The following is a 14,733-nucleotide window of genomic DNA, read 5'->3' as shown; positions in this document are numbered from 1 at the left end:
ATTTTAAGATGTGATCAAAGCTGGTTTCCATACTAGAAATCACAGCCATATGAAACAGATTTTAGTTATTAATCACATTTAGTGCATGAATTCTGCCATCTGCACTGAGTAGAGATCTTCTGAACCTTGCAGAAACAGACCTTGAGGACTTCTCACATTAATATTAGTGGCAGAGGTAGAAACTGCTTTATTACAGCACAGAACCAAAAGAGGAAGAGAAGAAGCTAAGCCCCTGACTTTGATGCGATAAGTATTTGGACTTGGGAGTACGGGTAGGTTTTGCTGTGTTTATTTTTAGCAGTTTCTCTCTTGTAGTTGTTCTTCATCTTCCCTGGATTTCTTCAGATTTGTCAGTGCAGCTTTAGTAACAAAGTGGCAAGAGATGAATGCTACAGCATACAGTGCCTGTGCCAGCACAGTGCAAGGAGAGACAAATATCCCTCTGTTGTATAACGCTACCCCAGCACAGTTAGAAATTGTCCTTGCTCGTTCTGTTATCATCACAACACATTACACACTCTTGCCTCATTTTCTTTCCATTCTCCCTGCAATTTTCATTCTCAATTTCTCCTTTCTTTAGATATTTCAGCTTAAATTTCTTTCTTGGTTTGTTATCAGGAATTTTTCCCTAAAGCTACATTTTAGTTTACTTTCCGCTTTCCCTTGGGATGTTCTGTGATTTACCTTCTATTAATGACAACAGCAAAACCTTGTTCTACACATCATCCACAAAGAAGCTGACTTTCTGGTTTGACCTTCCTTTTTCATCCATGAATGGAAGCATTATATACATTTAACAGTGTTCATATATGAATATCAGCAAAGAATACAAATGCCAGTGGAACAGCAAATTTGTTCTCTGCAGAACTCCCTGAACACTGCTCCTGTGTAAGTGCCCAAACATGTACTTTGTCTCAAGTGGATTTCCTCACAGCGGCAAGTTTCTCCTTTTAATCTATTCATGAAACTTCACTAATGTTCCACACTAGCAGAAGTGCATGAATGGTTTCCACCTTTGGTAGACTTATGTTTGTTACTCAGTAACTAAGAGTCTTTACAAGAACAAAAGCAACTTCCCTTCACTGGCTCAGCCACATCCTCTTGTTAGGAACATGAATCAATTTGCTATCCAACTTTCTCGCCAGCCAAAACCCATTTTGAAATGCATATTTAAGTGGTACAAGTTTTACCACTTTCTTGTAAAAACAAGTGTATAATAGTTTAATGTATCAACTCGTAGCAAAACCAGAACCAGGTATGGTTTTATTTCCAACTGATACGAGTAGTAGAGGGGAACGCAACATGTATACCTAAGGAATCATCTTTTTTAGCACTAGAAGGAAAGTAAAATCCCTGAGAAGTCTGAAATCAGTTTTTACTGAGATGTTACTCTACATCTATAGCTTGCTTTATTTACCTAGTGTGCTTTCTTGGTTGTTTCGGGGATGACAGCACAGCCCTGCTGCAATACTTACCTGTCATTTTTTACAGTCAGCATAACTGCACAACATGGAAAAAAAGAATAATCTACTCTTTATACTCACGGTATTCATGATTTTAAACTGCATCACAGAGAAGAAACTAGAAACTAGACTCTCTAAAGCAAAGAATAGTGAAGCACAGGAACAGGTTGCCTTGGAAAGTTGTGAACCTGCCATTAATAGAGGTCTTTTAGAAGTATTCAGAAAAGCAAAGGTAAGGGTTTGCCTAATTAGAGCTGAACCTGCACTGACACATGAAGATGGATTAGCAAATGTTGCTAGTCCTCACTCGTCTATGAATCTGTAGGCACGACTGCGAAGAAAGAACACATTAACGTGCACTCTGTGGCATGTCTACACATGACTCTCAAGCATTTAAAAGCCCCTACATCCATTTACTTCTCCACTGAATTCAGGCATTTATTGAAGATGAGTCAGCATATGTTTTCAACAGAGTTTCTACTAAGGCTGAAGAGATCAGAATCCAATTCACTTCATAATTCTTTTTTTCCCAAAGCCATTATCTGATGATAATATGTGATGACAATAACATCATTAAATTACTTTTGGTTTTACTGCTGTATGCCTTCATTACTCCAAATCTTCACTATCATTTGCTAAGTCTGTCATTCACCATGCAGACTGAAACTGAGAACGTGCCATCTTTGCAAGACTCTCATTTCTAGATACATTAGTACAGTCACCGTCAAGAGCTGGGAAACAAAGTGACAAGTGGTGGATCCTACTGATTAAAATTATTAGCATTTTTACCTCCTACTGAACAATTTAGGAAGGAAACAAACATTCATTTGTCAGTGTTTATTGCCTGCATATCAGGAGGTAAAAGGAGTAGTAGTGAGACAAAAGAGATAAATGGCCAGTTCAGATGCAAACAAACAAGGGGAGCAAACATTTGCCCTGAAGTACAAATGCAATGCAAATTTACACTGATGCACTGGAATTTAATGAAATGTTTGCTGGTATTGTCGGGAAGATGGACTAACAGTACTGGTTTGAGCCCAGCACCTCATAAGCATAATTTAGATAAACCACAAAGCCACGTAATGGGTGGTACAGAAAGAGAAATCTCATTTGAATTGCAGTGACAAATGGCAACATAAACCCATGATTTTACCCTGTGACAGCAAGGCAGCAAGTGCCTTTAAGTGAAAGACATTTTCCTAATAAAGACAGAAGATACAAGATTAACAAGATAAGAGAATAAGAGTAACAGCAAAAGGCTTCGAAGCCAAAGACATAAAATACCAAGACTGTAGGTGATGTAGTTTGCCCAACATTTTAACTATTTACTGTTGATTTATCTTCCCATATTTACAGAATCCTCTTTCTCTGCGATGTCAAAGCCAAGACAGTCTCTCCCCATCCCATTCTCACACACACTGAGAGAGATGGAAATGCTAATATTTACAAGAAGCACAGAACTTTCATGTTATTTCCACCATGGTTCAGTAGCAATGTAAGAAGTCTAGCAATAAACAAAAAGTGGTTGTGTGTCTTGTGTTATTGTTACAGTACAAGGGGTCAGGAATCATGCATGTGTTTTTTGGCATGTAGTCAAATCTACAAGACTGTTATGGAAAGTTTATTTTCACTGGCTGCCTACACAAGTGACTACAGGTGGCGAGGCCAACAGGCTTGGATCAGCATTTCTGCACTACACAAAAAAGTGACCTGTAGAAGTAAGAAAGTAGCACTAAATTAAGAACAAAAAAGAGAACAAAAAAAGATTGCCTTTCACTAAAGTGTAGTTAACTAAAGTGTTGTGGTTTAACCCCAGCTGATAACTAAGTACCTGCAGTCCCTCGCTCACTCCCACCTCACCCAGAGGATGGCGAGAAGAATCTGAAAGGAATGTAAAACTCAGGTGTTAACAACAATTTAATTACTGAAATAAAATAAAACAAAACCAACAATAATAATAACCTTAACAGTTACCATGAAAAGGAGGGAGAACGGGAGAGGAATGAAATCCAAAGGGAAGGGAGAAAAGAAAAACAAATGATGCACAATACAATTGCTCACACCTGCTGCCCGATGCCCAGCCAGTCCCTGAGCAAGGATCGGCAGGCCCTGGCCAATGCCCCCGGTGTCTATACCCAGCGTGATGTCCCATGGTACGGAACATCTCTTTGGGAAGTTCAGCTCAGCTGTCCTAGCTGCATCCCCTCCAACCCTTTTGCTGCCAAGGCCTGAGAAACTAAAAAGTCCTTGACTTAGAATAAACATTACCTGTCAACAACTAAAAACATCAGTGTGTTATCAACATTGCTGTCACATCAAATCCAAAACACAGCACTGCACCAGCTACTAAGAAGAAAATTAACTCTATCCCAGCCAAAACCAGGACATAAAGCAAGCACTATCAGAATGCTCCAAATGTGAGAGTGGCCATTTCTTTCAAGAGCTTCTAACATATTATTGAATAGGACTGTTGAAATCTTTGACATTTTCCACCGAAGGGAAGTTATTTTATAATGCACTATCGCTATGGAAGCAGTTTAAAAAAAACAAACAAACCCAAACAAACCCGAGAAAACAAAACAAAGCAAAACCACCACCACCTGAAAAACCAACTCCAGCTTTAAATAGAAAAAGAACTGATTGTCCCACATTTCAAACTCTGGTTATTTGCTTGCTTAGCTAATTTAGCAATGAATTCAAGCATTTAAAAAGAAAGAATACATCTAGTTTTTAAGGAGGGATACTATCAAGGCTCCAAGTGTCAGAATGTGACTAATTTTATCATCCTCTTTTACCTCCAAAGTCAATATACAGCTCTTTACAGGATTATTTGCAAGTGCTTTTGCCAGGAAGACCAGCAAGAGTAACTCAAAAAGAATGTTTGGCTAAAAAGTGACTTCCATTATCAAATTCTGGGGATGATATAATTATTTTTGAATAATTATATACTGCAGTCACTTTCCCTTCCTTCCTCTTCCAAGGTCAGGGGAAATAAACCTTAATGAACCAGAAGTTTACTTCTTTCAAACAACTTCTGTATTAAATGGAAAGCAACTCATGAAATTGTCAGGAAATAGGAATGGGTAGGTGAGCCATGTACTACTGTGTACTGCTTGTTACACTAAATTGATACGGAGGTTTTAATAATAAGACACTATTTACCTTGAGTAAATTAAGTAATTTAATTCTTTAGAAGTAGATACGTTGAGCAGCTGTTAAAAACAAAGCTGCACCAGTATTTTCCTTGATATGGAAAAAGAGAAGTGGCATTGCACAATGTGGACTCCGTCCTCAGCTTTAGAGTTCTGCCCTACAAGCAGCCACTTGCGGATTTCAGAGCAAACTGTGCTACCGAAACAAACAGCACAGGCTATAATTTATTTCAGAACAAATGATCTTACTGTACCCACAATCTTGAGCCTTGTGGAAATTTTGAATGGCTCCGGGAGAATCATCCCCCAGAACACCAGGTGCTGGCCTCATTTTCCACTGCTGAGAGCCTGCTTCTGCTTCCCCTCTCTTCCCACTCGCTCTCCTTTGCATAGTGCTCCCTCAGACCCTGCCTTCTTGCCCCACACCTCTGAGCTGTCAGCAGCTGCCCACCTTCCTGCTTGCCTAACACCTTGCTCACCCTCATCTAACAATATCTGACACTCATCCTCAGCCTGTAATTTCTAGTCCGCTCTTCCATAAAAAACCATAACCTTCAACCTTGTTACCCTCCTCATACTCATTTTGTTTTCTTTCCACTCATTAAAACTCCCACTCATTACAAAACAGACAGTCCCATAACCCAGTTCTCCTTAACCCTTTAACAACCGTTTCATTCCTTGTAACTACCTCTTCGTGCAACTGCTTTGCTCTCTTGGCTTCTGTGACCTACTCGAAAAGGCCCCCACTGCTCTTCACAGAACCCCAAGCCCTCCAGTCTCTTCTCTCAACTATTTTGTCTCTACTTTCCATAATAAGACACATACCAGCATTCCCATTCTGGATCTTCAATATGACTCAACATCACTGAATGCACTGACAAAATATCCATAGCAAAATTTCACCTTCATATCTTCTGCTATAATTGTCTTATTTTTCTCTTCACCTCAAGAAGGCTGCCGCCTCCACCTGTACGGTACCAGCAGCCACAAATCCACTGTCTGCTCCCCACCTGTTACCTCGAGCCTCCTCTTCTTGTACCGAATGGATATTTCTGACTTTTTCAAAGAGAAATCTAAAAAGATCTGACAGGACTTAGTTCTTTGGCATTCTAAGCAAGTGACCATATCTTCCATTATCTCCTGTACACCAATCTTGCCCAAACGCGGAAAATTTCAGGCCATCCGTTTCTCCTTTTCCACTTGACGTTACAGTTTGGTGCAGACATACTGACTATACCTTCATAACCAAACCTAGGCCTCGTATTCTCTTTTGATCGAAAATGCTATAAAGCTGTCAGGTGCCTTTACAAAATGCCTAATTTCCTTAAGAAACAATGCCAGAAGACAGGCAATTATTTGCACAAAGTCCCATCTAAAACAACTAAGAATGTCACACTGGGCTGACTCAGAATGATACTAAATCTCCCCTTTATGCACACAAACCTTACAGGATCTCTAAGCTTCATTCTCCACTGCATCAACACTGGTTAATCATAAAAACCACTGCAGAGAAGGTACAGAGTTCACATGGAAGAACACAATCTCGTGCAGCCATAAATGACACTATTCTTTTTCCACTAGTGAATTTCTTATGCATCCACATGGGTCCCCGTCTGAACTTTGGATGGAGTCAATTCAGGCCTGCTTTATTTTGATTGTTGCACCAATATCAGATTGAACTGTGAAGATGTATACATCGAGTCTCTGTCACAGAGGCAAGGAAACAGTGCCTCACTCTAGAAGCCTGAAATCAAATCTCCCAAGAGTGAGAAAATAAGTGCAATTATTTCTGATTTACAGATGAGGAATGCAAACACACAGATGGGGACTTCCAAAGAATCTACAGGCTGAAACAATCGGCGCATACCAACTTCCTTACTCTGCTTATGACTTGTAAAACAACTTTCATACTCTGCAGTCTCACTATTTTTAATTTTAAAGGCTCCAGAGAAAGGAAAAAAGCCTAGTAGTAAAGTGGATTTGTACACAGAACATCTCCCAGCTCACTCTACAGAAAAGCACCTGCGCTTCTTCAGCTGTTCCAAGCCAGCAGGTATAACACAGGAAAGAAAAATCAAAGAGACTATGCTGACAGCCATCCAAAACAATGCATTCTGCAGCCAGGGCAATGAGCCAAAAAGAGAAAGTAAACAGAGGCCTTCAAAGAGCAACATGGAGCTGGACCAAGAAAAAATGTGGGCTGAATGGTAGTGGCTCCACCATGCAGGATTTTGATGGCATGACTCAGTTGGCCATAAATTTGTAAGTTCCCACGTTAAAGAGTTTTTTTCCCCAACCTGAAACAGTTTGTGGTCTAGGGACGGGACAGGGAGCCAAGGACTTGTAAATTCTCTGTAGCCTCTCCAGGCTACTCCATTGCCCTCGACTCCCATGCCTCAATATCCCCACTATCTATTCCACAGTAGTACTGTGAAAATTACTGGAAATTTGTGGAAATTAAGAGGAACAGAAAGATGGACACATATGAACTATGATGGCTAATACTTCATTTGTTATCAGGTGTTAATCTGTAGTGATGTGCAACATGCAGATTTTTTCCCCACAAATTAACTTAAACCAAAATGACCAGAGCAGAAAGGAAAAGCACATGGTTGTTTAGATGCTCTACCTCCTCTCTCCAAAATACAAGTAATTTTGGGAAAGTATACGCTTCCATCCTTGGAGAGGGCTAAAAGTAAGTAGTACATATTTTTACCATTTCAAATAAATCACTGCCCACTCCGTATTTTAAATAACAGGTAAGGTACAAATGACTATTTACAATAACACCAGTTTTAAGTTACATTTTTGAGGACACTGCTTACAGTTAGCCACATTCCCCACTTGTTACAGGTTTAAATAATGATTCAATATTCTTGAGAATTGGCTGCTGAAGAGGCTGTTCAGAAGTTGCAAGACATGCTCATGAGCTTTCAGGATGAAGTAAATTCAAAGTAGATGATCTCTTAACAATTAAAACCCATTAAAAGAAACACATTAAAACCAAATCTCTCTTACCTATTAGTATCCTGTTCTTTGCAATGCCATTTCTAATCTCATCGTTGATCAAGTCTGTAAGTCCCCGGCACATAGAATCAATACTTTCGATGTGCTCTGGACAGTCATTTGAGATCTTATATCTGTCAAACCACACAGTGGAAAAGGCTCCTTTCATAGGTGTATACGGCCTGGAATGGTGGAAGAAAAGAAAACAAATGATTAACCAAGCATAACATCACAAGCCTTCAGTGTACGTGATACATAAAGACAATTCAGTGTCTCTCCAGCAATGGAGAGAAGGAACCTCCTTCAGATCTAACTCAATTTACATCCAGTCACATTGCACTTCTTTGCATTCAAAATGTGGTCCTTCAAGAACTAAGACAGCATTTTTAAGCTATGTAAAATGCAAGTTTCAGTCAGTGTCAAGGTTGGTCAGCTCAGCTAAACTTTTTTTAATTCTTAACCCTGTGAAGAAGTTCCTAATCCCAAACAAAGGTAAAGTTGTAATCCACCTTGGAATAGGACAAACTGAATTAGCTGCTAAACAAGACACCTTTGTTGGAGCTAGCTTTATGCGATTCAGTTGTCTTGTTGTCAAAATTGACAGGAGATAGGTATTATGAACCACTAGGTGTTTACAAAAACTCCTTCCTTCTCTTGATTTTTCTTTTTCTTAAATAAATACAGCCATCCTCACCTTAATAGGGCAGGTATCTTCATAAAAATAACATGAAGAAATGCCACGTGCTTATTGGATTGGTGCACAGATCAGAAACATGATACTCCACCATAACACTGTGTTGTCAGATTAGTATTTTAAGGGCTTTAATAACATGTTGCCCAAACCTCAGATAATCAAGGAAGCTACAATTCAAAGGAGCCTTTTCTTTGTTTTTAAATAAATATGATGAACAGAGCCCTGAAATCCCAAGAAAGGTGATCTAATTGCCTTACAATGGCTCTAAAATTTAATACCAAACATACTGCTATGAGATCAATGCTTCACCTCAGAACCAAGCCCCCTAAAATCCTTAATTGCAATGTTTAATCAGGGAGAAAATTTTTCATTTTTACTTAAACTCAGATGAGCTCAGATCAGATGACAATCACTGCCTACAGACAGCCCTTGATAAATTTGTCTGGATGGGAACCCACTGAAAACACTAACATTGACTTCTGTGCTCTCTCTGGATTTTTTTCAGTACTAGGATTAAACAAAACCACAACTAGCCTAAAAAGAGAAAGCCGCTATTTTAATTGTTCTTAATGAAGGAACAAATTCTGCCATTATTAATACCAGAGAGGCTTCACATATGTAAATGGCTATTTCTAAAGCAGAAATACCGCCACCACTACACACATACAAAAGGCAGTATACTATTTGCATTGCTCAGACACGAGTCACATATGAAAGAACACAGAATTTCTTCTGCCTGGTGCCATGAACATGAAATAAAGTCCATGACTGAAAAGCTGGCAAGCCAAATCTGAAGAACGAGGCAGCAAACAGCAACAGATGGTTATAGGCAGACTACACTGCTTCATCTTTTTGATGGAAGGAGCACCTAAAATCTACTGTTACTCAAAATGACATACAAATATGTCAGTGTATACAGTGTGTGCCTTAAGTAGCCCCTGATTTGCTTAATTCCAAACAAACCATATACTTAAGCACCCGAATTAACAGGTTTCTTTCAAGTTAGCCCTTGTCTTTAAAACAGAAAAAGGTAACTCCTAAATTAAAGGAAATTCAGTAGAAATATGTTGTACATGCAAGAAGCCAAATTTTAAAAATGTCATTAAAATGCCTTCTTTTTTTTTAACTTCTCTTTAGTATTACCACTGTCTCCAGGATTCTTCCCAAGTGAATTGATCAATACCTAAGAAACAAAATTACAGATCTCCAATTCACAAAAGTAATTTTTTAAGAGGAGATGTTCCAGTCAAAAATATCAACAACAGCAGAATCAGTGGAGTTTTTGGAAGTCACTTGGACAATGTGATGTACAACAGACTAAGCGCTGGGGCAAACAGCATTTAATTCAGTTTTAGCTTCTCTCTCAAACACTTTCACATCAATCCTGGTTAAAATGCTTAGCAGCCAGAGTGCTTAATTTTCTAGTAAAACCAGAGTAACTTACATTTGTGTGAGAAAACATGCATAAGGTCTTAGTATTATTACAACAGGTTCACCCGGGATTTCCATGGAATGAAGATACATATTTGTATTACATCACAGAAATTTGCATTTACATTACAGAAATATAAAAACAGATTTTCCCACAACCAAAAGTCAGAATCAAACAATTGATAAAAAGGAAGAAATCCATTATGAGATTGTAATACTTGATCAGATGATGAAAATCAGGACTTTTAACTTTTGTCTTTGCAAATTCTTCAATAAGACAGATGAAAGACTAATGTGTCAATAGCCCACAGGAAAAGATCCTCAAGCAAATAGACAAGATGCTTTTAGCTGTCTCAAAAACATCTTTGCAACCACTCTTAATTTCTCAGAAATTCATTAAAAATAACCTTTACATAAAGCTGAGAAGTAAGATTCTTTTAATGGTTCACCCAACTGGCACATCTGTTTTAGTCATTCACCTTGTTCCTTAAATAAATCCCTTTGTTAGCTGGCACACTACAACTCAGACATTACCATGGTAAACAAATATGTTTGGCATAGAACCATCTGTACAGATCCAAGAATACAGCACAAAATTTTTTCATACAATTAAACCACAAAAGAAAAAAAATAATAGAAAAATCCCTATATTACAGTGACATGAGAGGCTGGACTGAAATACACAAAAGCAAGAAGTACAAAGTGGAGTGAAAACCCCATCCAGTAAGACCAGCACGGTCAGTTAAGGACAGCATCAGACCAAACGGTCAGCTTTAAATTTGGATTTTTTGCTTTCCCATGTTTAATCAAAATTTGTAACATTAGTCCTGATGTTTTCTTCCTCTGTATCTTGCTTTCTTTATATTCTTTTTTAAGTGATTAAAAAAAATAAATAAAAAAATAAAGCTCTGTGTCTCTAAAACACGTGTGGTTGAAACTTGGAATGAAAATACATAGCCGCTCAAGTTGCGTGGGGGTTTTTTTTTGTTTTTTGTTGTTGTTGCTCGTTTAATGGTGGGAGCGTGTATGTTTTGCTTGCTTTGGAGCACACAAGATTCAAATCTATGTAAGAAAACAAGAACCAAGAACCCTCTCTTCTGGGTACACCTGACTTTCAAACTTGAACACATTTTTAATAGACATTTGAAACACTATTTCCTAACAATTCAACTAAATCTTAACATACGAAAATAGAGAGAAAAGATAACATAATGGAGACATGGCTAAAATCACAGACCGTTTAAGAAACTGCAAGCACCCTGAGGAAAAGAATCTTTAAAATGCTTCCCAACATCCTCAAATCACTCTAGATCATGTTTTCTGATTACAGGTTTTATTTTTTAAGGGTGTGCATTGATCTACAATTGTTTTCTCACACATACACTTCTTGCATGAGACAGCAGTTTCAAGAAGATCCTACACACTTAATATTTGAATGTCTTAAAAGGAAAATATATCCTGTAATATCTCTTGTCAGTTTTTATCAATCTTTCAGTCTTTTAAACATGTTCAAGTAGAAATAATTTTCACTCTTGATTTCACTGCAAAGTCTCAAAGTAATATGGATCACACAAGTTTTCACAAACTCAAGATAGGGTAGCTTCTGCCAATGTGAGTTATGTACTAATGATGAAAATATCATGAAAGCAGGAAGCAACAACACTATCTTCGTCCACTTTCCTTGAGCACATATTAAATACTCTAGACCTTAATCACATTTAGAATTGTGCTAAATAGTTTGACATTCTCGTAACAGAAGTGGAGAGCAAACAAATGATGCTACACAAGGTTCAAATTCAGATCTAAAGCCGCACCAAATTCTGCCTCCAGAATGATGCTATTAGCATAGCAATTCACATAAAACTACAGGTGTTTTTGTTCATTATCCAATAAATCACTGTCCTTGTGCAACGTTTTAAGTTAAAAGACAAGTGAGCATTGCTAGCTGCTTTAAATAAGAAACATAAGAGTAGCAGACAGCACATTGATAAATAGTAAATATTCTTCCCCCAGCAATTTCTCCTGATGCACAATGGTATCACTGCCTTCACATTCAGCACTGTGATCACCCTGCTAACGCAGTCGCATAAACCCCAGACCACTGGAGCTGGCTTACAGCTTTCTTTAAGTTCCAGACAGAACTTCCTGAGATGTCAGACAGAACTCAGAATTTATAGTGAAGTTAGGCTTCAAAATTCAAAGAAAGAAAGATCACATTTTTTTAAATTCTCACTTTTGCTTCCTTCCCAAACCCATCTCCTCTCAGGAGGCACAAAGTCGCATGAGACAGTGTAACATCATCTTTTGGAAGACTACGTATCCCTTTGAGGAAATCTACAGAGCACGCTGCTGGACTGCTTAAGCTCTGCTTTACTCCACTCTGGTCAGACCCCACCTGGAGTGCTGCGTTCAGCTCTGGAACCCTCAGCGCTGGAAGGACATGGACCTGTTCAAGCAAGTCCAGAGGAGGGCCACGAAAACGATCAGAGGGATGGAACACCTCTCCTATGAAGACAGGCTGAGAGAGTTGGGCTTGTTCACACTGGAGGAGAAAAGACTCTGCGGAGACGTTATCACAGCCTTTCACTATTTACAGGGGGACTATAACATGGGGACAAACTTTTTATCACGCCCTGTTGCGATAGGACAAGAGGCAATGATTTTAAACTAAAAGAGGGTAGACTTAGACTAGATATAAGGCAGACATTTTTTCCAATGAGGGTAGTGAAACACTGGAACAGTTGGAAGGTTGCCCAGAGAAGTAGTAGATGCCCCATTCCTGGGAACATTCAAGGTCACATTGGATGGAGGCTCTGAGCAACCTGACCTAGCTGAAGACGTCCCTGCTTACTGCAGGGGGGGTGGACTAGATGGCTTTTAAGGGTCCCTTCCAACCCAAACCGTTCTACGATTCTAGAAGCAAAGCTTGACTCCCTTACAGCTGATGGGAGGTTTTTCCAATGAAAGCAAAGTTACTCCCCTGTGACAAATTCTCTCCTAGCATATTCTCACTGCTGATACTAGTACACTGCAACAGAAAATCTAGTTCATAATTCTGCTTTTTAATTCTCACTGTCTGCTTGAACCAGAAAATGTTAAAAGAAAAAGGAGGGAAGGCAGAGAATCCATCTACTCAAATCAGAAGTGTAATTCAAAGCTCTAGTGCAAGTTATATCTTATGTTAAAACTGATGTTCAACGTACCTTAACAATGAAGTTTTGCAATATGGTAACAGAACATAAGATGCACATTCAAACAGCTTAAAATTGGAAGTACACTTAAAATTAAAAAAAATGAAGGCAAGAGTCATTTCCATGAGGAGCAATTTTGGCTGTTCTGGAGAAAAGGCTGTGCCTGTTCACACAACCACATAAAAATGCTTTTGATAGTTGTTCTGGATGTATATTGTGTGAAATGACAGCTAACTGAGCTGGTGCAGAATGGTTACCTGAAGAAATACTAAGTTGATAGTTTCTGTTACTTGGGACAAGGAAGCGCAATAGAAGCCAAAACAAGACTCAGCAGGACAAATTCTGCGTTTGCTCCCGTTTCTTTGTTGGGTTGGTATTGGGGTTTTTTTGGGGGTGTGCGTGAATGTAAATTGTGGGGATTTGTACTAATCATTGAAATAGCACTATTGTTATGGTTGAGAAGACCATAAATGACCTTTTCTGCACACTTCCAGTTCCTCAGCAACCAGCAAATAGCGGCTGCTTTATGAATTCACTGAAGGTAAGTGGCAAGAGGCAAACCAGGGTCCAATGTGAATCAGTTCTCCATTATGGGGTTTGTAAGACACTCTGGGATTCAAAGTGGTATCTTTCACACAGTGATGGCAAACAACACTGAGGATGGATGAATGACAGTAGGTAAACACCACCCCCCCCCAAAAAAAAAAAAAAGACAGCAAAGCGAGAGCACAGAATGACACAACTCAGAACACCCAACTGCTTGCTGGAATAGCCATATAAAAACCACTGTCTCCAATTCTGTCCTGGAAAACAGTTGAGAGAAGAAAAACAAGAGGAAAGATGTCTAAGAGCATGATGTAGTTAATGGGATCAGAAATCCAAGATTATTGCTATTATGTTCTACTTTGTTTTCCCCAAGCATGACTGAAGGATCTCTGACAACTGTTTATTGCATTCCACATGTTATTTAGAATATGATGTAACCCTTACATGTATGCATATTCATGTTTTCCTCACCTAATGCAAGAGGAAAAGTAAAAGGAAAATATGAAGTTCATTCAAGCATGCTTCCATCATTATTATGCAAATATGTTAAATTTCTACTTACAAAAGGAGATGAAAGAACCACCCCATGACACCAACCAAAACCCTTTCGATTTGTCCTTCAAACGTCCACCTCTAAAAAGACTTCTTTGTGTGAAATTTATGAATGAGGTTAGGGCTTACAAATGTGAAGGATTAATAACATTCGCTTGAGCCAAAAATAGTATGATAGGCACCATGCACGCTCCCCTACACAGCTCCACCAATCCATCTCCAGTCTGACCTGCAGTACCCCTGCTGCTTTTCCCGTCCTGGGCCTCTCACAAGTAGAGACTGCCAATGTAGCTGCATGGTGCCAAACTGTCTGGTGGTTTTGCAATATAGCCAAATGGGGACTACGATGAGATGAAACTCATTTCCACCCATATGCTGAGCAAAGATGTGAACTTAGGTGAAAGGATGGAGTACCAGGCCATATAATGCTGAGCAGTCCTTACCAGCCACTTACTTAGAGACAAGGGAAATTAGAGTAAATTGGGAAAAAACCCCAACTAGACAACAAACTCTGCATAGAGACTTATTGGCCACAGAAAGATGTGTTGAGTGAATGTCAAAAAGATCCACAAAATAGCCCAAGAAGTATTTATAGTTTACTTTCTGACTTGCAGAAGAGGAAGACTGTCAGAATGGAATGCTAGACAACGCAAAGAATCTTTGACCTAGATTTTTTGAGGGAATTATAGAAGGTAAGG

At 38.9% G+C, this 14,733-nt stretch overlaps 1 protein-coding gene across 1 annotated transcript in view; it reads right to left on the bottom strand.

Moving 5' to 3' along the window:
* Positions 1 to 14,733, bottom strand: part of LYPLAL1 (lysophospholipase like 1) — a 29,935-nt gene that overhangs the window by 6,272 nt on the left and 8,930 nt on the right. Inside the window, exon 3 of the mRNA XM_037404982.1 lies at positions 7,634 to 7,803. Within this exon, the coding sequence (XP_037260879.1) occupies positions 7,634 to 7,803 (170 nt within the window). The remainder of the gene's footprint in view (positions 1 to 7,633; positions 7,804 to 14,733) is intronic.

Source organism: Falco rusticolus, chromosome 12, assembly GCF_015220075.1.
Source record: "Falco rusticolus isolate bFalRus1 chromosome 12, bFalRus1.pri, whole genome shotgun sequence".
Classification (NCBI taxonomy): Eukaryota; Metazoa; Chordata; class Aves; order Falconiformes; family Falconidae; genus Falco; species Falco rusticolus.
Note: the sequence above shows the minus strand (reverse complement) of the source record. Positions and strands in the feature narration are given on the sequence as shown.